The following is a 24,527-nucleotide window of genomic DNA, read 5'->3' as shown; positions in this document are numbered from 1 at the left end:
CTAAGCTTGAGCTGATACATGTGACTAGCGAGGTGCTGTAGAAATGTGCTGAGGACCTTAAAATGTTCTACTGCCTTCATCTGTTTTGCTATTGTTTAACTTGTGCTCTCTAAATTTGGGTGTCTTGTCTTAGAGTCTGGTCACCCTGACCTGATTGTAACCCTGCCCTGGCTTATGAAAAGCAGGGCTTTCTTCCTCATTCAGATGGGCTTTCTGGGTTCTTGAAGCTAGCGGGATGTCAGATATTCTGCCTAGATGCCCCTCACTGTGAGGACACAGTACTACAGGTTGAATGTTATAAAATTCCTGTTTTATAAGTTGATGGAGACATGAATCTCCACAGCCTTTTTCCTTCCTGTTAGAAATGGATACTGTCTGCTTCATCTCCATCGTTGCATTGTCTTTTGAGGTTTTTTTTTTTTTACATACATCTTAGAGGTGAGAGACTGAGGCAAGTGCATGAATGGGATGCTTATTTAAACATAACAGGACCTCTGATCATCATTACCGTAAGGAACAATGCAGGCTTCTGTTTCCTTCCTCGGTTTTTCTCTCCTTCCCTCCCTCCCTTCCTGCCTCCCTCCCTTCCTGCCTCCCTCCCTTCCTCCCTTCCTCCCTTCCTCCCTTCCTTTCTTATACCAGCATTTCTGATTTCTTCTCTCCCTGACACTTAAGGAACACATGACATAAATTGACATTTGATGCCTGTGAACATTTGCATAGTAGCCAAAGCCTTTGAGAAACACGGTAGGGGAATTACATTTTATGGTCACTCATTCATCCACTTGCCTGTGTCCCTGTTGACCCTAAGACTGTGCCTAAAGCCTTTTCGATTGTGTTTTCCCGTTGAAGCTGTGGGCGTTCTAGAATCAATGATGCTAAGCTCTCTGGGAGTTTTCTGGAATGATAGCCAATTACATTCAATCCTGTCTCTTTCTGCCTCTTTTCAGACTTTAACCCAGGTAGTTTTCATTAAAAAAAAATATATATATGTTTTGGACAATACCAAGAAACATATAAGAGATGTGATTTAATCCCAGGCAGAGAAAATCTCTATGCCCGGAAAACAAAATTATAATTTAAAAGGATTAACCAGCATTTACAACAAAACAGGCTGAACTCATGGCTTTTAATTTGAAAGGAGCATGGGGAGGGTGCTCAGATGGCCGCTAAGCAAAGAATGAGGGAGAGGTTGGAGAGCCCAGAGTGAAGCTTTTTGAAAATATTTTAAAGGAAATATATAATCATCCCGTTGTTAGGTTTAAGGATGAAAAGCCACTGGAGGAAAGAGCAGGAGAGCCAGAGTGTGAGACTCCGGGGGTGGGGGGACACCTGCTTTCCGCTCTGCCCCTGTCAGTCTCACGGCCCCCACCTCCTTGTCCCACCATGCCTTGCGCTCCTTGGCGGCTGAAACCAGTGAAAGGAGCACTCCCATTTCCATGTCACTCTTTCATCTGGGCTTTAGTGCATCCTCCCAAAAGAAGGTTACGGCTGAGATCTCCTGTCCCAGTGACGGGAAGGGATAGCAGGAAGTGCCGCCATAAACGTGACCCTCTGAAATGTGGTCCCCATTGCTGTGTGTAGCTTAGAGGGAGGAGACTTCAGTCCCCTGCTTCCACAACTTCTTCAGCAAGAAACGTGTGGGTCCACCGTCCCTAAAGCAGATCCTGCTGCTTTCTCTCCCCTGTGTACTAGAGTACTTAGCACACAGATTCAGATGCACGCCGGTTAACGTTATTTATGGAGACGGCTGCTTGGACGAGGCTGGGAAGTGGCAGAGGGTGCCTTAACTTTTTCTGCTTTGACTACCACTTTCTTATGTGTGTCTTTGATGCGCTTCTGTCCCTTTAGAGATGTACTTGTGTTCCAAGTTGTATGTGTATCATCAGCAAGAACTGACAAATGTAGCAAATGTGACTGTTTTATAGAAATGCACAGTTGTCTACATAGGCTTTGGAGAAGTCTGATAACCATATGTAAATATTCCTTGTTGAAGTAGTAGAGCCTTCTGGTAGGAAGCTCCTTAGATGATAGCTACATGAGGACTTAAAAATTACGAATGTGTATTTCTCTAGCAAATTCTAGTGTTCCTGGAAGCAAGGAATCAATCAGTCGCTTCCTCATGCAGTCTTAAGCATCGGTTCCATGGGCTGTCTTGATGGTAGATTACTGCAAGCCACTCCCCTCATACGATACAGGAGTCACAATTTAGGGTGATCTGTGGACACTGGGGTACACCGCAGTCAGAGACTAGGGAGAAGGGGAGAGAATAAATCAGTAGAGTTCCATGGAAAAGCCTGCTTTATCTCTGAAGAATCTGGAATATCACTAGACCTTAGCTACCAATACTGCATTGTTGATCTGAAACCGTTAGAAACAAGTACTTCTTTCTGGTCTCTTCACTCTGTAGCTGCACATTATATATTATTCCACACATGTGCAGGCTGTGTTAGGAGCTGCTTTTTCAGAGACTGAAGGCCAGAAGAAATAGAAAAACTCAGATATTCCTCTTTTCTTATACAATGTAGTGTGACCACCAGTCCATGAATGTAATAATGCTGGAGAAGATTTTAGATTAGGCTATAAAATGGAAGTCATCTTTGAAGTGCATATGAAATCACTTCTTCCTATTAAAGCCAAACTCCACAGGCAGAAAGTGTGGGGAAATCAGTTCTCCTCATTTCTTTTTTTAGAGTTTCATATAAAATGTAGCAGGTAAGAAAAAAAAAAACCTTTAATTGGTACTTTTTATAGTGCGACTTGAAAAACTAGTGTCTGTCTACTGGTTCTATTGAGTTGTTTCTTTATGCAGAATCTAAATGCAGTGTCATAGGAGGAGGTTTGCTGTGAAAACATGTCTTTTTACTTGGTGTCTTCATTGTAATTATGGCTGGCAGTGAGAAAGTTCACTAAGTCTCAATTTCTCTACCTCCTTTACATGGAGAAAATTTGGAAACGTACCCTGTGAATAAAATGGTTTTTTTACGCCTTGTGAAGTCTTTTTATTTCCCAGAAGTATAGATAATGCTGTTTCCTTTTTGATTCCTGCTTTATTTTGTATCCATGTCAGCTTTTTTGTCCTTAGGGATGGAAAGTCATGGTACTTAGTGAGGAAATTGTTTTAGAAATAAGAATTATAATTGCTATGACTATAAGAACACTTGGTGCTTCTTAGGCAGAGGAAAGGCACTATCTATTGGACAAAGCAAAAAGAAAATTGAACATTTACTTAATATGATTATTGTCAATGAGCCTACTTTTTCCAGCAGTACAATTTTTCCTTTTTTCAATGAGTCAGTATCAAGTGTGTGTGTGTCCGAGAGGCATTTTAATAAATACTAACAAAAAGCAAAGCATTCATATGCCCCTTCTGCTCAGATGGGTGACTTTGAAAGGCCCAGTGTACCTCCTTGTCTGAATTATTTAGATAATTGCTTTAAATTCCCATTTCCTTTGGGCCTTCATGGCCCAGTTCTGCCACGCGCGTTAGCAGGGGCAGTGACATCAGGAAAAGTGCCCTTGGCCCATCTTTTATCAGTGCTGCTCCTCTGAAACTGATGTTGGTACCTGGTGAGATCTCCTCCTTAATTCTCTGAGTTGATTCTCACGAAACATGGCCTGTGAGCCACAGCTCTTTTAGGAAAGGATGTTCTATTGCCTAACAGAGAATCTTCCTGGTGTTTAGCTGGATGACTTGGGGCCGGGGGGGAATGGCAGACTTCTAATATAAATGTGGGTCACTCTAACCTATTCTCAGACTGTAAGAAGAAAACAGATTTAACTTGTTTTCAGCCATCATCATTATGTCCAAAACCCCTGGATTTTCCTGAGGCCTGCTGTTCTGCTATGTTTTGATTTAAGCATTCCGAAGCAGATATTAAACACCCAAAGACGTATACTCACAATTCCCCCCTAGACCTAAAAGGATAATGGCAGATTATAGACTATATTTTTGCTTGAAAACTTACTACTTGGGTTTTACTGCTAGATTCTTGATGCTATAGAGAATTAAAGGTACAGGATGATTGGACTCATTCATAGTTCAAATTATCAAGTTCTCTGAGCTTTTGAAAAACATGGCAAAGCAAGCCCTTTGTTGCTTCTTTTATACAGATTGAATGAAAATTTTTTTGGTCCTCGACAAAAGGGATGTTTTCTGGGCACGAATTATAAAATTGGCCTCAATATTGGAGGACTTTTCCGTGATAATGTAATCAAAAGTTATATTAAAAGGCAATCAAGCATTTATTGATGTCAGGATAGACATCAGTGAAGAAGATGCCAACTTTTGTGTTTGGGGTAACAGTAAGAATAGAGCATCAATGTTTATCAGGTGCATCACTGTCATCAACCACCTAGCAGGTGGATTACTGACCTCCTGGGGGACAGTTCTCTGTTGGAGATTAACATTGACCTTTGCTTTTCTGCATTTGGTTGGCCACTTTTTTGGTAGTGGTGGAAGCCTGATTATTCTTGCTCCCTGCCATTGATGTCATGGATAAACGACATGCATGCTACCAAACCACTTTGTATAGAAGCCCCGTGACAAAGTGGAGTAATCCAGAAAGGAGACTAGCTGATAGCTACTCAACATGTAGTCTTTTCTGGGTTCCTCTAAAGGTTAATAAAGAGAAGTTAATTCTTTGAGTGTTAGCAAGTGGTTATCAGTTCTTTCCCTCATGGACCATGCAAGAATTTGTTATAGTTGAAATAGATATTTGTTTAGAATTTGCCTTTGCTGTCCTCAGGGCTTCTATCAGCATCACCATCTGTAAACTTATAAAATGACTCATTTACCATAAAGGTATCATATACTACATACAATGTCCTTCTGAGTAAGGGACACACATTTTATTGCAAAAGAATTATAGCAAGGAGCTCATGGAATTAATCAACATTGCTCTTCACCATATTGTATAGAACATGCATTCTCATTGGGAGTGATGTTCACAAAAGAGGCCAAAATTGGTTCTAGTAGGCAAAACAAACAAACAAAAACCAAAACCAACCTCTTAGATATTAAAGTAGTTGAAAGGAACCACATCCACTTGATTCTAACCAGCACCATCCCAAGAGGAAAAAAGGACACTCGGAATTTCTGGGGCCTACTTTTTGTTTGGCTTGCAGTGTGATGATAATTGAATAAAGGCTTGTCACTTTCAATTTGGCATGTTGTCCAAAGTGGCAAATCAACGTATGATTGCCTGAAATATATATATATGTATACATATATATACACACATATATATAGTTAAAATTGTTCTATTTCCTTCATGAATTGACTCATTTATTAACTTTCATACCAATATCAATCTTATATGAATAAATATCAAAATAAGTATCTAAACTTTCTGGTAATGGGAATGTACTTTATAAATTTATGAAGAATAGAATTATAAAATTCATTTTGAGGGAGAAAATTTTGAAATCCATATATATGAAAAGTCTTCAAAAGGTTAATGAAAACTGCAAACATTTCTGCACAAAAATAAATATATTTTTTCATTGCATTTCTTGTAGTCCTTTGTACTCCTTACTTTGTACACTATGTTGCTAATGAAGTCATAAAATATTTCTTTTTGATTAATATTCATTATGCAATAGACTTTCCAGCCTTATACTTTCACCCACTGTTATATTTATTTTTAAAAAGCATATCTTGTAAACAAACTCACAGCTCTTGGGAATCTAAAAGGAGTGGTTGAATTTTAATTTTATTCTGCTTATGACTTGTTGGGAAGTGGTAGTGACTTACCAGCATCTTCCACGCTAGACTGGAAATCAAAAGTCCTGCTGTGTGTTTCTCAGGCCTATCAATCAAACTTTCCCACCAAAATGGTTGTTATTCTTGATTTAGTATGGAGGGAGATACTGACTGGGCCAGGCTGAAGCCAGGAACCAGGAACTCCATCCTGGTCTCCCACAGGGATGGCAGGGGCCTAAGCACGTGAACTCTCTTCCACTGCCTTCCCAGGAACATGAGCAAGGTCCTGGATCCGAAGTGGATCAGCTGGGACTCCAGCCTGCCAGCATCACAAGCAGAGGTTTAACCTACTCCTCCGCAGCATCATCCCCTCAGAAGTTCCTTTGATAGCTGAATATTATTCCATTCTATGCAGGTATCCCATTTTGTTTAGTCACCAGCTGATGTATATGCAGATTCTTTTCAATTCCTGGCTGTTTTGAATAATGCTACTATCAACATTGTGTGCATATTGCTGGTTCACATGCTAAGTTTTTGATTATTATAAACTTACAGTGGTGCCGTTTGGTACAGCAGTTAGGTCACCATTTGGGGTGCCCCTGTATACCTGGTTGAAGTCCCAGCTCCTTCACTTCTGATCCAGTTTCCTGTGAATGCACACCTGGGACACAGCAGGTGAAGGTTGAAGTACTTGGGTCCCTACCACCCCCATGGAAGACCTGGATGGAGCTCCAGGCCCCCGGCTTTGGCTAGGCCCAGCCCTGGCCATCTGGGGAGTGAACCAGAGGATCCATGATTCATTCTCTCTCTCTCTCTCTCTCTCTCTCTCTCCCACCACCCCTATACCTCACCCTGTAACTCTGCCTTTCAAGTAAATAAAAATATAATCTTAAAAAAGGGAAATATTAGAGGGCTAAGAGATGGTTGGGAAAAACACTGCAGGATGAGGGCATCACACAAAGGCAGGCTCCTGCAGAGTATATAGGAAACAAGAATGTCAGCGTTTCACATATGCCAGCAGCCACATAGACGCCAAATGCACTCATGTCTCCCGTTAAAAGAAAAATGTCCAACCTTTGGGATGGAGGCAGTGGGAGTTTTGCCTAATTGTATTTAACATATTTTGCAGCTATGCTGTTAGGAACAGTTTTAGAACTATTACATCTTTCTGATGATTGAATAGGTTGGATTTATTCCTGAAGAGAAGGAAGCTTAACATTAAAGAATGTATTAACATAATTCACCACATTAACCAGATTAAAGAAAAATGTCTTATGATTGATTGTATCAGTAGATGAAAAATCATAAGAAAAAATTAACAACCGTTCCTAGTTTAAACAAATCTTCCTGTGTTAGTAATTGCCTTGTTCAGATGTCATTGTCTCACAAAGGTTTGTGTGCTACTGGCTTCATCTAGATTTTGGCCTATTAAGGGGATGGAGCCTGATGGGAGCTGAGCAGTTACTGGGGACAACACCCTCGAAGGGATTATTGTCGTTCTCTATGGACACTAGTTAGTTCCCACAAGAGCAAACTGGTAAAAAGAGCAGTCCTGGTCTCTGAATCTCTCTAAAACATTTATCAGTCTCTTGGTTGAAAACATTCAAAATAATTCAAAAAAAATACCAAACATTGTTATGTATAATTATCTATAGTCACCTGACAGTTGGTGGACAGTGTGCAATGGATATCAGGACATCACATAGTACTTCATAAATGCATAGTTTTTTACATCAGTTAAAAAATAGACAATTGAACCATATGTTAATATAAGGTAGACTTCTTTATGATGATATTGACTTAAAAATATTTATATAGCACACATAATTTTAGTGCTGAAACATGAGAATATGCCTTTAAAACAGAGGACAGGGTGTCTTGGAACATTTTGTGATGCTGCAACAGAATACTATCCACTGGGTAATTAACAAACAGAATCCTGCTGCCTCTTGATTCTAGAGGCTGGAAAATCTAGAGTTGAGGGGCTCGCATCTGGCCAGGGTCTTCTTGCTGCATCATTCCACGGGGGAAGGGCAGAGAGAGAGCAAGGAAGAGCCAAGACTGAACTCAGGGCCTCAAGCCTTTAATAATTGGCATTAATTAATTCTTGGGGGTGGAGCCTCCCATGAAGACCCGCCTGCCCACACTGCTGCACTGAGGGTTAAGTGGTTTTATTTTTTGGTTTTTGGTTTTACTGGGTGACACTTTCAAATCCTAGCACTGGAGTAGGATTTTTTTTTTTTTTTAAGATTTATTATTTGTTTGAAAGTCAGAGTTACACAGAGAGAGAAGGAGAGGCAGAGAGAGAGGGGTCTACGATCCGCTGCTCCACTCCCCAATTGGTGGCAATGGCCCGAGCTGCGCCAGTTCGATGCCAGGATCCAGGAACCAGGAGCTTCTTCTGGGTCTCCCATGTGGATGCAGGGCTGCAAGGACTTGGGCCATCTTCTGCTGCTTTCCCAGGCCACAGCAGAGAGCTAGTTGGGAAGTGGAGCAGCTGGGACTCGAACTGGTGCCTACATGGGATACTAGCACTGCAGGCGGCAGCTTTACCTGCTATGCCACAGCACTGGCCCCTTGAGTAGAATTTCTTACTCAACATTGTCCTTGCTAACTAGATGACATAGTAAAAAATAAATAAAATGAAATGAAGGCATAAAGATTTGAAAGAACAAAGGAAAACCCTTCTTTCTGAAGATGATAGGAAACCCAAAATGATCAACAAATTTACCGAGCAAAATCAGACAAATTTGTAATGTTAACACCCAGAATTAGCAAGGTTGCCAGATGTAACATCAATATTTAAAGTCAATTTCATTTTTATGTCTAGTTTTCAACAGCTAGAAAATATAATTTGAATAAATGGAGCCATTTACTATGGAAACAAAATCAATGATGGCCAATCCATAATAAACATTGCAAAAAGAATCAAACCATTTTTGGGCATAATTAATTTATTGGAGGACAATAAGGAAGACCTATATTAATTGACATGTACTGCATTCACAAGGAGAAACATTTTCAGTGTCTTAAAGATGTCATTGTTGCTAAAATCAATCTAGACCTACAGCATTTATTGTCTAACTAATTAGTAATTTATATGGAAAAGCAAAGGATTAAGAATTGCCACGACATTCCAAATTGCCATAGTTTTTGGTTAGCATTTCTTTCAACTGTTACGATGCATGAGCATGAAATGCCTCACAAAATCAAATTATTATGTGGGTTATGTGAAGCTCTTGGATAACAATTACAGATGACTTTCTGCCAGTCCACCCTTAGTTCAACTAAAATGCGTCCAATTATTTTTGGCATTTATACATTGTAACATTTTGAAGAAGTTTCATTCTTAGCTTTCATGTTGTGACTTAAAATGAAATGTACGGATACAATAATCATAGCCATTATGCATTTTTTTCCTTGGTGTTGTGCTGATCTTTGTAGCTTGTGCTCATGATCTTGGTGTCTTTAACACCTTCAACATTGTTGGTATGACTTTGAGGAATGTTTCTGCCTGCGGATTTTGCCGTAATTTCTGATTTACCTTAACACCTGCCCAGCAGATGACTCATGTGTCACTAAGTAAATAGCCTCTATTCACTGTTACCAGGAAGGGACTGAAGAAGCCGCATCTTGTTGTTAGTGTTGGACGAGGGGTCAGAGATCACATCAGTCTCCATGACTTTGAAGTTCCTTGTATTTGCTCAGAAGTGGCAATGCAAATTTCCTGCGCACAGTCGCACTTCTTGGCTCCTGGGAAGCAGCCTTGTGGAATGAATCCCAACAATAGAATGGAATCCAGCTCTGCTTCATTCTGAGTGACTTCTTAGGTCTCCTAGAAAACTTGGTCATTTTGTAACATAATTTGGAAATGTGGTCATTCCTCAACAATACTCATCTTACATAAGTCAACTCATATCCCATTGCATAATTTCCCTGCCTTCTTGTATACGTGGCTTTATATTTTAATGCCCATCTCTCTCCCTCCCTCCCTTCCTCTCTCTCTTCTATCTGTGTCTATCATCTATCAGTTATCTATCTATAGTATTTGTTGTATAGCTAATGTATAATTTATATGAAAAAGCAAAGGATTAAGAATTGCTATAATACTGTTACCAAGTATGTATACATATGAGAGAGATTATCATCATATATATCTTTTTTAAAATTTACTTATTTAAAAGGCAGAAGCAGAGAGAGAGAGAGGTCTTCCATCAACTGGTTCATTCCCTAAATGGCCGCAACGGCTGTTCAGAAGCCAGGAACCAGGAGCCAGGAGTTTCTTCTGGGTCTCCCACGTGGGTGCAGGGGCCCAAAGACTTGGGCCATCTTCTAATGCCTTCCCAGGCTTAGCAGAGAGCTGGATCAGAAGTAGAACAGCCGGGACTCAAACTGGCTCATGGATGGATGGATGGCAACACTGCAGGCGGTGGTTTTACCTGCTATGCCACAACACTGGCCCCCATAATATGTATCTTTTTCAAGATGTTCAAATGGCTGTGAAATTTAACACAAATGAAACAATGTGATACCCGAGTTTTCCCATATGTACAAAAGGGCTGTTATGTCATAATTACTGCATAAATAAGAGTAACAGGGAGAGCATCCATTGTAACATGTAGTTTGATCACAGACATGTGAAAATGTGAAAAAAAAAAGTATCTTAGAATCCATGAAAACTTTTAATTCCATTTTGGGGTGAAGAAATGGCATTTTGAAAGGATGCTGAAGCCCAAGTGGGTGAATAGGTGGACAATAGGTGCATTCTAATATTTGGAACAGTTCTTTTCTCCCAGAACAATAAATCAAGGGTCTTGAATTAAAGGAATAAATCAGAGATCATTCCCTTGACAATTTGTTCAAATGCTTGTTAATCTGGGCTCCTTTAGACAGATTTGTTTTGTACACTAGGGGGCCCTAACACACAATAATGTGCTACATGATAATATTGATAAGTCATTTTCTTTTCAGTTTATTTGTTTTCAAATTTTGCTTCTTCAACAAATATTTATTGAACCTGAACTAGCAGGTATTATACTGGAATTTTAAAGACTATAAAAGGACTATATTATGAATTTCGCCTCTAGACATTGATGAGAATTCTTCAAAGGCTCATGGGTGGATGGAATTAAAAGATAAGTTTTTCTGGGTACAGAAATTTTTGAAATCCATGCAGTTTTTTTCATACTATGCATTTTTGGGAACTCTTTGAAGATCCCTCATATTCATGACTTTCTAATTTTTTGCACCTAAACTTATCTTTTAATTCCAGCTTTCCACAGACTTTTGGATGTCCATGTGTACACTTTAGTAAGGTAGATAAAGCACCATTAAAGTTAAAACAAAGGGAAATGTGAAACAAGTTAAAGGCAAGACCAAAAAATTAGAAGAATTCAAAATAGTGGTGATCTAGACCATCTGTTCAGATTTCTTTGGCTTGGACAAAATCTAAAGGTCTCCCATAGGAAATGGCCGGGCCCTGATCTCTGGGGATCTTCATGACTGAGGTTTGCAGGAGGGCTAGGAATAGGAGCCACCACCGGCAGGTGTGTGAGGGGAGTCTGGGGTGGATGGATGGATGGCAACACTGCAGGCGGTGGTTTTACCTGCTATGCCACAACACTGGCCCCCATAATATATATCACATGCTGATTCCTCCCCACTGGCACTGTTCCACTCCTCTTCTTACTTCTCTTGTCTTCTCAGACGTCCCCACTTTCCTTGTCTTTCTTCGTGGAGTATTCCAGACCATAGTGACCTAGAAGTGCCTCCACGACATGCAGTTCCCACAGGAGCTTTGCTCAGGGCCAACAATCACAAACATTTTGTCGTGTGTGTTCTGTTTACCTCCTGAATTGTTGTTGCTGAAACACTTGAGGGTAAGTTGCAGATATCATCATATTTTAGTCCTAAATATTTTTATGTATATATCCTAACCACAAGGATATATCCCTATAAATCATAGTATAGTAATAAATTCAGAAGTTTAAAACTGATTATCTAAAATATAGTTCATATTCAAATTTTACCAATTAGATCATTAATGCCTTTATAGTTTTTTGTTCTGTTCCACGATCCAACCTCAGAACCCACATTGTATTTAATTATGCCTCTTTCTTCAGTCTCTTTCATCTGAAACTATTCCTATCTTTCTTCATCTTTTTAACATTGGCATTTTCAAGAGTCTGGGTCAGTTGAATGTTTCTGAATTGAGGTCCACATGAATAGATGCATTTCATGCATTTTTGGCAGGAGTGTTACATATTCTGAGACTGTAATATCCTTAGGGATCAAAACATCTTTTATTCCCCAAACAATGTGAGTACCCATCTCTCTGTAACCTCACCATCTAAGTGTGTGCTGAAGGATTTGAGCTTACTGTCAATGTGATATCTGAAAAATAGCATCTTGATGTACTTAAAAAAAGAACTCTATTGAAGTAGAATTAGAAGTCAATAAAATGAATCCATGTTAAGCATACAATGAAGATGATGAATTTTGACAATATGTTCAAGCTCTGTCCAACACTCTAAATAGTTCCATGCTCCCCTTTCAGTAAATATCCTCAAAATTTTTGCCCCAGGCAACCACAAATCTGCTTTCTGACACTGCAGATTATTATTGATGTACTCTAGGATATCACATAAATGAAATCATAAGGTTGTGTGCATATGCTAAACTGCAAGAGAAGCTTTTACAGTATTATGGGTCCTTGGGTGGGGGGCAGCTTGGGTGAGGGGATTTCTTCCAAATCCTTCTCAGTCATACCCATGGCCTTAGAACGATCAGCACTGCTGGTAATTGCATGGTGTATGTACAGTGTCCCAGCTGCGGGTGAGTATTGGACTGCCCTATGAGAAGGTGTAGCTGGAGGGTGGTCAGTGGTGTTCAGTGGTAGATTGGTTGATTGGTCGTGAGTACTTAGGATTATATTGTGGAAAAGCTCAGAACTCATCAGGAAGAAGATACTGCCAGTCTTCAGATGAAGGCAATTAGGTAAAATTTTTAAAATTAGGTAAAATTATTATTATTTTTTAATTTAAAACACAGAGAGGTGGAGAGAGAGATTCCATGTGTTGGTTCACTCCCCAAATGCACACAACAGCCAGGACTGGACCAGGTCAAAGCCAGGATCCAGGAACTCCATCCAACTCTTTCATGTGAGTGACAGGGACCCTAGTTCTTGGACCGTCATCTGCTGCCTTACGGATGCATTAGCAGGAAGCAGCATCGGAGGTAGAACTCGGTCCCAGACACTTTGTTACAGACAGATGCCAGCCCAACTGGCAGCTTTACTCACTGCACTACAATGCTTACCTCAAGTAAATTATTTTTAATATGGCTCTATTTGTATCCACAGGTTAGATGGCCTAAATGTGCATAGACTGCTAATAAAGCAGAATTCTTTTAATTTTCAATAAAAATATTTTCCATTCTTAGTTTCCTTATTGATCTTCTTATTAAAACTTCAAAGAATGACAGAAATCTACTCTTTGTAGGAATCTCAAGAGGTATTTTTGTGACTTCAAATAACTAAAAATCTTTTGATAGTGATTCTGTATCTTCCAAAGAAATTACTCTCCTTGTAATGAGGGCTTCTTTTTCCCTTGGGAAACTGGCTGTTGGGATCAATGGCTAGTTCTTAAGATGAAAAGAACTGAGTGGTAAATTTAATTTGACCTTTTCAAATAGACTTGCTCTGAATAAACAAGTATTATAAGGGTTATATGGGGAAATGGAAAAAAATGACCTCTTTTACTCAATTTTTTTTTTCCTGATTGGTCAGAGTCAGTTGCACCAACAGTTTCATCAACCAGTTGGTCCTGTGCGGTCTGACCTTCTCAAGATGAGGAAAAGCACAACTTTGCATCTTGGAAACTTCCTTGAACACAGACTGCACTTGGAATCATTGCTTCTGTAACAACCTTTGAGAATTCACGTACTTGTGAGCATGGGGTGGAAACCAAGTAATTCAATAAGGCAAGAACCAGTTGGTTGAAAAGTCCAGCAGCCCCTCCCCAATCAGGCTCTACAATACACCTGTTCATACCTAAGCTGTGTGGTAGCTAGGGAGCAAACATGCATGAGACTCAAAAGAGGAAGAACAATTAATCTCCTCAACCAAAGAGAAACACCCACGTTCTAGATATAAAATAGTTTGCAAAACTGAAAGGCATCTGCCTAACGCGCGGCACTTTGCAAACTCACCTGCTGCTCCTAATCTACCTTCAGCTAAAGTTGCTGCAGCTGAACTTCTGTGCGCTGTCTTCTAGGCCTGAAGTCTTTCTCCTGCAGCCCCCTCTTTCCAGAAATCACAGCCCACCATACTTGTCTGTGAAAACCTTTTTGTCTCCGAGGCCCTTGTCAAAGGCCAGCTCCGCTGGGGTCCCTTCCTGAGCTGTCCGGCGCTCGTGCCTGCCTGCCTTCCTGGTAACGCCCACAGCGCTGGGCTTCTTCCTTGTCTGGGGACCCTGTCGTCTGCTCTAGGGATTCCGTTTGCACCGAGGATTGTGTGCAGCGTTCTGGAAGGTCTCCAAAGATGTGAATAAGATTTTTAGAAATGGGAGAAAATGGAGAGAGCCAAGGACAATAAATAGCAGTTATAAACTTCTGACCTTTCAATATTTCGTGCACATGTGTGCCACAGGCACATTCTGTTGCACAAATCAGAGGATGTGCAGGAGTAAGATCACAGAGTGGCCGGCGCCGCGGCTCACTAGGCTAATCCTCCGCCTTGCGGCGCCGGCACACCGGGTTCTAGTCCCAGTCGGGGCGCCGGATTCTGTCCCGGTTGCCCCTCTTCCAGGCCAGCTCTCTGCTGTGGCCCAGGAGTGCAGTGGAGGATGGCCCAAGTGCTTGGGCCCTGCACCCCATGGGAGACCAGGAGAAGTACCTGGCTCCTGCCATCAGATCAGCGCGGTGCGCCGGCCGCGGCGGCCATTGGAGGGTGAACCAACGGCAAAGGAAGACCTTTCTCTCTGTCTCTCTCTCTCACTGTCCACTCTGCCTGTCAAAAAAAAAAAAAAAAAAAAAAAAAAAAGATCACAGAATGACGAGGAGCATGGATTTCCAAGTTAGCTGTGTTCACCCGAGACTGCTATTCTAGCTAGGTGAATTTGTGGGTAATTTACTGAGTCCCACTGAATCTATCACTAAAAAAAAAAATGGGTTTACTAATACTTCTTTTTCAGTGTTGTTGACAAGATTAAATGAACGCAGAACACTTAGCACGTAGAGCATTTAGCAAATAGATCACTTGGCACGGGGGCTGGCATGAAGTAAGCACACTGCAAATAGTACCTGTTGTGACAGTGCTAGTATTTCTAAAATAATTAATATTCTTTCCTCTTTTGACTTTGCAAGCACACAATACTTACAGCAGTAGTTCTAGAGGTGGGGAGAGGGAGTTAGCAATGTTACGAATGGAAAGTAAATAAACCATCATTTCCCATACTTGACAATGAAAATGGAATTATGCATCAAGAAGACAATAACCTACTAAGCCAGATGATCCTTCCGCGAGGAGACTAAGATTCCTTTAATATTCTTGTCACCCCCTTCCTACTTTGTTAGCCTCTCGAGACTAGCATATTTTACTTCATAACCAGGGTTTTGAGGTTACAGTTTTCCTTAGGGAGGGTCACACAGGAAGATGCAGGAAGAGGGGCTGCTTCTTTCTGTCCCAGGGGCTTCTGGGCAGGCGGGAGTGAGGGATTCACACCTGTGCTGCTGTTGGCGGTTGTCTTTGATCAGTCAGCACTGTGGCACACCCTGATTCCCTGTCTCCCGTTCATCACGGCTGTTGGCTCAGTCCCCATATGCACAAGCGTCCCCAGTCTTGTCTCAGAAAAGGAGAAAGCATTCCTGTGACGCTGATGCTGGGCAGGGCTATCCTCGCTGCACAGTGAGGGCTCCTCTGGCTGACGTTCAGTGCTGGGGCCGTCATGGTTCTCTGTGGGACCCCGCCCAGGGTTGCAGCTGAACATACTGCTTGCTACGCAACCAGGAGTCCTTTGTCTCCTTCTGTGTCCAGATGTGTCCACTCCAGTTTACCTAGCCTGCATCTCTTTTCCTTTTCTATTTAAAATGAAAATTATTCCACTTTTTCAGGAGAGGAGTCTTATGGGCTCCTTGTTAAAAAAAATTTTTCAAACAATCATTAACATGTGAAAAGGAAACTGAAATGCATCTATTCTGTGAAGTGGGGTGTAGTGACTCCTCTCCTAGATCTCTTTAGATGTATTTTGTACTCAGATATATTGTTACATAATTTGAAGTTTAAAATTTATTTTAGAGAAGAGAGAGATAGAGGAGAGAGAGAGAGAGAGAGAGAAAGAGAGAGAGAGAGATCCTGTTTGCTGGTTCACTCCCCAGATGCCCGCAATGGCAGGGGTTGGGCTGGGGCCAAAGCTGGGGACTCACACTATAACTCTCATGTGGGCAGTAGGAGCACAACTATTGGGGCCATCCCTGCTGCATTGCTGGGAGACTGGAATCAGGAGCTGGAGCTGGGTTTCAGACCCAGGCTCCCTGACATGGGAGTGGGCATATTAAGCACTCGGCTAAAGGCCCCCTGTCTCTTGTCACACAACTGTGTCGCATCAGGCTTGCTGATGATCTTTTTATTACTTCCTCTCTCCTTTCCTTCTTCACATGCAGCTTTAATATCCATGTCATAAATGTTCATCTCTTTCTCCTGCCCACATCATCATCTGGACCCAAACACGTGGGGAAGGGGGGAAGAAGGTAGGAAGGAAGCAGAGAGGTGGGAAGAAAGATCGTCTGATAGGCAGCCCCAGATGAGTTCCAAGCAGATATCTGGCATCCACTCTTAGCTGTCACAGCTGAGTCCCCTTGGATGAGCAGCTCGGTCTTCAGGTGACTCTAGGCCCAGCTGCCATGAGGGACTCCAAATGAGAATCGCCCTGCTGAACCCAGCAAAATCATAAGAGCTTGAGTGATAAATTGTTGTTTTAAAGCACCATATTTGGGGATAGGTTGTTACATAGTAAACAGATAATAAAATAGAAATTGGTACCTCTATGTGAGGTGTTTTGTAATAGAAATCTAAAGCATGTAGCATTGACTTTGGGACTGGACAGAGAATGGAAGCTTGATAGGGAAACTTACTACAATCTTAAACTACAATAAGGAAGTTATTACTTGATTCTGGATTAAAGAGGATGTGAGTTTTTCCTGGAAGCACAATTAGCAACACTACCCCGAGTTATTGTGAAACAGCTAAAGGGTACTCAGCATGCGTATGACTTGACTATGGAAATTTCCAGGCAGAATGTTGAAAATCATTGCTGACTTCTTCTAGGGCCTATGGTAAAATAGAAGAGGGAATTGAAATAAAAAAGGGACTGTCCAGGGTTTTGTGAGAATTTCATGGAAAATAGAGTCTGTGAGAGCCTTTCCAGCTCACAAAATGTTCCAGAAGTAAAAGATGGCTTCAGAGCAGTGATGGCGTCCGTGGCCTTGACTTGAAGTTGAAGTCCAGGATGTGGCCGTGAGACAACCTGTTGATCTTCCAGAAGGAGGAACATGTGTATGCCCTCCCTCCTAGGCTTCTGAGGCAGATGGTGAGGCTGTTAAAGATCTTAAGGGCCTGCCCCTCAAAGAATGAGGCCTTTCCTGAAGATATTTATGAATATATTCATAATACTCACAGCAAACCTTCAGCATTTTCATTCCTTGTATCGGGAAAACATACAAAGGAAAAATGGATATACTTGGACTTAAAGAGACGGGGGTGGTTCAAAAGGAAAAGAGCCCTGAGAACCCCCACAACTCTAAAGTCTATCTAAGAAATCAGTTTGGCTACTGGAGTGTAATTTTTTATGTAAATAAAAGATGGTATGGGATGCAGAAGCAGGAGCCCAAAAGGCAGGGTTTAGAACCACAGTTTCTGGTAGGTAGGAAGGAAGACTGCACTCAACAATATTCCTATATCCCACTGGGGATTAGGCACCTTCACTTCTTCCCAGTTTTAAATGAAAATGTCCCATGGAGTTACCTTAACCCCTGGATGTGCATGGACAGATACCTGGTTTCTTTGAGTCCCGAATCTTCAGACTGTAGGGAATTATATGCTAGGAGATGCATTCAAGGAACTCAGCAGAAGGGTGGGCCCCAAGGATCCCCATCCATTCTTGGACCTGGTACAGATGATAAGATCACGGACTTAAAGCCCAATGCTAATGACCTAAAATAGTGAGATGTTGGGGGCTTGAGAAGGCTGTAACATTGTAAGTTAGAGGAGGACAGGAAGAGTTGGTTGCCCATAGTGGTCCCAAGTAAGCCATGTTTCCCAGTATTTGGCTTTGTGGCTCCCTCCCATACTCTATCTGGGCTAACCATGTGGAGCTAGTAGAATGCAGCTGAAGTGATGTTGCATGACTCCCAAGAGTAAATCTTAAGAACCCTTGCAGGCCGGCACCGCGGCTCACTAGGCTAATCCTCCGCCTAGCGGCGCCGGCACACCAGGTTCTAGTCCCGGTTGGGGCGCTGGATTCTGTCCCGGTTGCCCCTCTTCCAGGCCAGCTCTCTGCTGTGGCCAGGGAGTGCAGTGGAGGATGGCCCAGGTGCTTGGGCCCTGCACCCCATGGGAGACCAAGAAAAGCACCTGGCTCCTGGCTCCTACCATCGGATCAGTGCGGTGCGCCGGCCAAAGCGCGCTGGCCGCGGCGGCCATTGGAGGGTGAACCAATGGCAAAGGAAGACCTTCTCTCTGTCTCTCTCTCTCTCACTGTCCACTCTGCCTGTCAAAAAAAAAAAAAAAAAAAAAAAAAAAAAAACCCTTGCAAATTCTGCTTGGGTTTCTGGAACATTCACTCTTGGGACATTACCTTTCTTTTCCTTTGTTTTTTAAAGATTTATTTATTTATTTATTTAAAAGTCAGAGTTGGGGGGGGGGCGGGAGAGATACGGAGAGAGAGATATTCCATTCACTGGTTCATGCACAGATGGTCACAACAATGATGTTGGGCGAGGCCAAAGCGAGGAGCCAGGAGCCAGCAAGTTCATCCAGGTCTCCCACGTGGGACATTATCTTTCTTTTTTTTTTTTTATTTTTATTTTTGACAGGCAGAGTGGACAGAGAGAGAGAGAGACAGAGAGAGAAAGGTCTTCCTTTGCCGTTGGTTCACCCTCCAATGGCCGCCGCTGCAGCCGGCGCACCGCGCTGATCCGATGGCAGGAGCCAGGATCCAGGTGCTTTTTCCTGGTCTCCCATGGGGTGCAGGGCCCAAGCACCTGGGCCATCCTCCACTGCACTCCCTGGCCATAGCAGAGAGCTGGCCTGGAAGAGGGGCAACCGGGACAGAATCCGGTGCCCCAACCGGGACTAGAACCCGGTGTGCCGGCGCCGCAAGGTGGAGGATTAGCCTATTGAGCCACTGCGCCGGCTTGGGACATTATCTTTCAAAATGTACCTTCCATACTGAAAAATCCCAAGCCACAGGGAGAAGCTCCATGTTTGTATCTGGTGGAGGGCACTACCTGAGCTACTAGTCAACAGCTAGAACCAACTGTCCACCACATGAGTGAGCCATCTGCTAGGCCAAGTCCATGCATGGCTTCTGATAAACACACTAATTAGCACCATCTGAAAGCAACCGTTTGAGAGGCATAAAGCAAGAACTGCCCAGCTGAGCTATGAAAGATAAGGAACTGTTGTTTGTAAGCCATTAATAATCACAGTTTTTAGCAGCAACAGAAAAATGAGAATACTGCCAAAGACCTTTTCAAACTATTGTAGCCAATTTATATCCCCATCAGTTAAGTGTGGCAATATCATATCTTGGCAAGAATATGAAAACTAGAATTCTTACATTTTTGTTGGTGAAAGATGCTGATAGATGTACAGTGTTAGGCTTTAAAAAATCAATAACTTTATATATAATCATATACCAAACAAATTATTTACATTGAGCAATTTGATGTGGTTTTTTATATATCTATAGTGTTATGAAAGTGCCACCACAATCAGTTTGGGAACATTTTTATCACTTCAAAAACAAAAGACCCCATGCCCATTAGCCATTACTCTCCTTTTCCTACCAACCTCTCAGCTGTAGGCAACCACCAATTTACCCCGGCTGTATAGATTGCATACTGAATGTTTTATGTAAATGGAATCACAAAGTATGTGCCATAATGTCTTCAAGATTAGTCTATATGGAAGCATGTACCAGTAATCCTTTCCTCTTATGGCTGAATAATGTTCCATTTTGTTGTGTAGCAAACAGAATGGCCCTCCACAAGAGAGCCCCATGCTAAGCCACAAAGCTGTGAATGTGAACTTCTACAACAAAAGAGAATCGGGAGACATGTTCATGCAAATAATAGTTTTTTTAAAAAACAAGATTTATTTATTCACTTGAAAGACAGTTACAGAGAGGCAGAGGCAGAAAGAGAGAGAGAAAGTCTTCCATCGGCTGGTTCACTCCCCAAATAGCCCCAACAGCCGGAGCTGAGCCTATCCAAAGCCAGGAACAAGAAGCTTCTTCCGGGTCTACCACGTAGGTGCAGGGGCCTAAGCACTTGGGCCACCTTCTGTGCTTTCCCAGGTACCTTAGCAAGAAGCTGGATCAGAAATAGAACAGCCAAGACTTGGCCCAGCACCTCTATGGGATGTCAGCACTGCAGGCGGAGGCTCTACCTGCTGCGCCACAAGGCTGGGCCTACTAACGATCTTGAAATGGGGAGGTTATCTTGAAGTATTGGGTGAGGGGGTGGACAGTGTAATCACAGGGGCTCATAAAGAGAGAAACAAGACAGCCCAAGTCAGAAGAGTGATCTGAATGCAGAAACTGAGGGGACCATGAACCCAGGAATGGGGGAAGATGTTAGAGGCAGCCGGACTCCAGGAAATCAATTCTGTATCACAATCTGTTGGTGTCTCATAGACGGCCTTTATAGCATTGAGAAAATGTCCCTTTCTTTCTAGTATGTTGAGTGTTTCAGTACTAAAAGTGTGTTTAATTTTTCAATGCTCTGCTGAAATGATCTCGTGATTTTTAATCCTAATCTTAAAATAACATGTTGTATTAATGAATTTTCAATTGTTAAATTAGGTTGTTTTGTTCTGGCATATAATTCTTTGTATATTTTGCTGGGTTTGATTTAATTGAGCATTTTTGCTAAGGAATAGTGACATGCAGTTTTCTTGTGGCCTTTGGTTGGCTGTGGGATCAGGCTGATCTGGGCTCATACATTGAGTTGGGAATTGTTCCTTCCCTTCTCTTCTCCACAGGAGTCTGAAGGATTGGGTGTTAATTCTTTAAACCTCAAGTCGAGTTTACTGCTGAAGCCTTTTGAGCCTGGGCTTTTATTTGTGGGAAAATTTTTATTACAAATTGAATCTGCTGGCTGGCGCCACGGCTTACTAGACTAATCCTCTGCCTGTGGCGCCGGCACCCCGGGTTCTAGTCCCGGTTGGGGTGCTGGTTCTGTCCCAGTTGCTCCTCTTCCAGTCCAGCTCTCTGCTGTAGCCTGGGACAGCAGTGGAGGATGGCCCAAGTGCTTGGGCCCTGCACCCACATGGGAGACCAGGAGGAGGCACCTGGCTCCTGGCTTCGGATCACTGTAGTTCTGGCCATAGCGGCCATTAGGGGAGTGAACCAACGGAAGGAAGACCTTTCTCTCTCTCTCCAGCTCTGCTTGTCAAAAAAAAAAAAAAAATCAAAAAACAAAACAAAAACAAAACAAAAAAACAAATTGAATCTGTTAACATGTTATATATATAGTCCATTCAAAATTTTCTATCTCTCCCTGAGCCAGTTTTATGGTTTCTATCTGTCTGGGAATTAGTCCATTTAAGTTATCTTATTTGATTAAATGCATTAGCTCTTAGCTTTCTTCTATTATTGTTTTTATTTGTTTAAAGTAAATAATAGGGGCCAGTGAATTCTGGTTTGAGTCCCAGCTGCTCCACTTCCTATCCAGCTCCCCGCTAATGTGCCAGTGAAAGCAGTGGAAAATGGCCCATGCGCTTGGGCCCTTGCACCCACGTGGATGGAGTTCTAGACTCCTGGCTTCGGTCTGGCTTGGGACTGGCCATTGGTGCCATTGGGGAGTTAAACAATCGATGGAAAATCTCTTTGTCTCTGTCTCTCCCTCTCTTTTTGTAACTCTGTCTTTCAAATAAATAAATAAATCTTTTTAAAATGAAGTAATAATGCCCCCTTGTTTTGCTCTGTCTCTTTGTATTCCTTTCTCCCCATTTCTCTCAGTCTGTATCTCCATCAATGCAGTTCAAAATTTATAAACCTTGTTCAAAGACACAGCTTTCGGTTTCATCAACTTTTGTATTATTTTTCTTTCCTCCTTTTTATTGATATAATTGTTCAGTCATTATTGCTTTAAGTTTAATTTGCTGTCTGTTTTCAGTGTCTTGAAGTACAAGTTCAGACTATTGATTTGCAATGTTTGTTCTTTTTTGTCATCACGTTTTTACGGGTAAAAAGTTTCCTGTAAGTACTGCCTTAACTGTGCCCTCTAAGTTTTGTCATGTTGAAATTGGATCTTGTTTACACTGTAAGTATGTTGTAACTTCCCTTTAATTTCTTCTTTACCCAATTTTCTTCAAACCAATGCTTATGTAGGAATTTGTTGTTTAGTTCCCATATATGTTAATTTCCTTATGTTATTAATTTCTATTTCAATTCCATTGTGGTCAGAGAAGATACTTTTTACGATTTCAGTGCTTGCAAATTTATTGAGGCTTGCTGTAGCACAGCATATGATCTGTCATGGAGTATTGTCCACATGCACTTGAGAATGTCATTGGGTAAGGTATTGCTTCTGAACCCATCTCCAACATTGAATTTGCTGCCATCTCTGGTGGTTTCAATGATCCAAAAATCATAAATCATTATATAAGTGAAAATGAGTGCTGAGTCTGTGAGTAAGTATGCGATTCATCTTATTCCATACTCTTCTTAGACGTGGACTAATTGTCAGTAATTGTCTTAATTACTGTACTTCTATAGCAACTCTTGAAATCTGATGGTAAAATTCCTCCAGATGTGTTCTTAATTAAGATTTCTTTGGCTATTCTGAGGCTTTTGCATTTCCATATAATTGTCAATTTACACAAAACTACATTGAGAAACACATATGCCTATTGGGATTTTGATCAAGCTGAATTGACTTTATAAGCCAATAAGGAAAACTTGGACATAATAATATTGGGTTATTTTGTTCATTGACATGGTATATTTCTCCATTTATTTATATGTTCTTTAACTTTATTCAGTAATACTTTATAGTTTTCAATGCCTTGAAAATCTTTTATCAGACTTATTTCTCTTTTTAAATATTTGTTTGAAAGGCAGAGAGAGAAAGAGACAAGAAAGAGAGACTGAGAGACACAGAGAGATCTTCCATCCACTGTTGTACTTCTCAAATGCCTGCAGCAGCTGGGACTGGGCAAGCCAGACCAAAGCCAGGAAACTGTAACTCAAACTGGGTCTCCCAGGTGGGTAGTGGGGATCCAAGTACTTAAGCCATTACCTGTTGCCTCCTAGGATGCGCATTAGCAAGAAGATGGTATGGTGGTGAGGGGTAGGGAGGTAGGGGCACGTGTGGAGCAAGGGTTTGAACCCAGCCAGGCACTGTTGTATGGGGTGCAGGGATCCCAAGCAGTGAATGACCACTGTGCCAAATGCTCACCCGTAGATGTATTTCTAGAAATTCATTTTTAAAATAGAATTGTAAGTAGTATTGTTTTTCAAATTTTGTTTTTTCAATTGGTTGTTGCTAGAATACAGAAATACAACTTATTTTATGTACTGATGTCAAAGTTCATCAGCCAAGCAGTTCACATGATTGTTATTTATAGATTCTCTGACAATTTCTACACCTATGATTGTTCTAAATTTCACTCTGCTCTGTCACATGTATCATTCTTCTTCAATTGTTTCCCAGACTGTAGACCTCTATTTTTTTGTGTGTTCCATTAAAATGTCTATTTTATCCTGGCGACTGTTACAGTTGATGGGTAAACCAGCAGACACATCTGTTGTTCCCCAGAGAAACTGGACACTGCACTGCTCTGTCCAGTTGAATGCAGAATATTACAATATTGCTCACAAAAGCTAAGATTGACTCTGAAAAGAATTGTCTTCAACCTGAAACTTTCTGTTTACATGAGAGCTTAAGGTAGCTTATTTTTCTGGCTCACAAATATAGATTCCCAAGTTACCCTTTCGAATGCATTTCTTGTGAGGTTTGTCTTTAGTCATGGGCTGACTGTGAATTCCCAGCAAAATTTACACTTCCCTTTTCTCTCTCCATTTCTCTTTTTTTCTGAAATGCAATACTGGCTACTTCCTGTGCTGAGTGTTAATATTAATAAGAAGAAATCTAAGTTTTCTAATCATTTCCACAGTGACATAATCCATGACAGCCACAAAAAGCCTTTCTTTATGAGGCCAAAGGATTTGATTAGTTTTAGTGCCTTAATACAACGGCTGTGTTCTGATAACTTGGGGCTTTGTACACAAACTATGTTGAGTCAAGTTGGAAGAAGCATTTTGTAATACACCTTATCAGCAAAATTCAGATAACATCATTTTTGAAAAGAGACTTTGGCTCAGTTCTGGTTTAAAAATTACTCTTGTGCAGAATTGCAGAAGTATATATATATGGTCCCCTGGTTGGATTGCCAGTTTAGTAATTTTGAGGTTCCTCTGCCACAGAGCTTGGGTTCAGATCAACCCCCCACATCTGCGGTGTTCCCTGTGGAGAGGCACTGTTTGAAAGACCGTTCCTCACAGAGCCGAGAGCGATGTCATCACAGAGGCTGCCCCGTGAG

At 41.6% G+C, this 24,527-nt stretch overlaps 1 protein-coding gene across 1 annotated transcript in view; it reads left to right on the top strand.

Annotated features, from left to right (window-relative positions):
* Positions 1-23,051: 23,051 nt before the first annotated feature.
* Positions 23,052-24,527, top strand: part of LOC100341088 (sulfotransferase 6B1) — a gene marked incomplete in the record, with an annotated part of 23,246 nt that continues 21,770 nt past the window's right edge. The window contains 2 exon segments of the mRNA XM_070049475.1: positions 23,052-23,189; positions 24,412-24,527. Of these exon segments, the coding sequence (XP_069905576.1) occupies positions 24,501-24,527 (27 nt within the window).

This window comes from Oryctolagus cuniculus, chromosome 9 (genome assembly GCF_964237555.1).
Source record: "Oryctolagus cuniculus chromosome 9, mOryCun1.1, whole genome shotgun sequence".
Lineage (NCBI taxonomy): Eukaryota > Metazoa > Chordata > Mammalia > Lagomorpha > Leporidae > Oryctolagus > Oryctolagus cuniculus.
The sequence above is the reverse complement of the archived record's forward strand: the minus strand, read 5'-3'. Positions and strand labels throughout refer to the sequence as shown.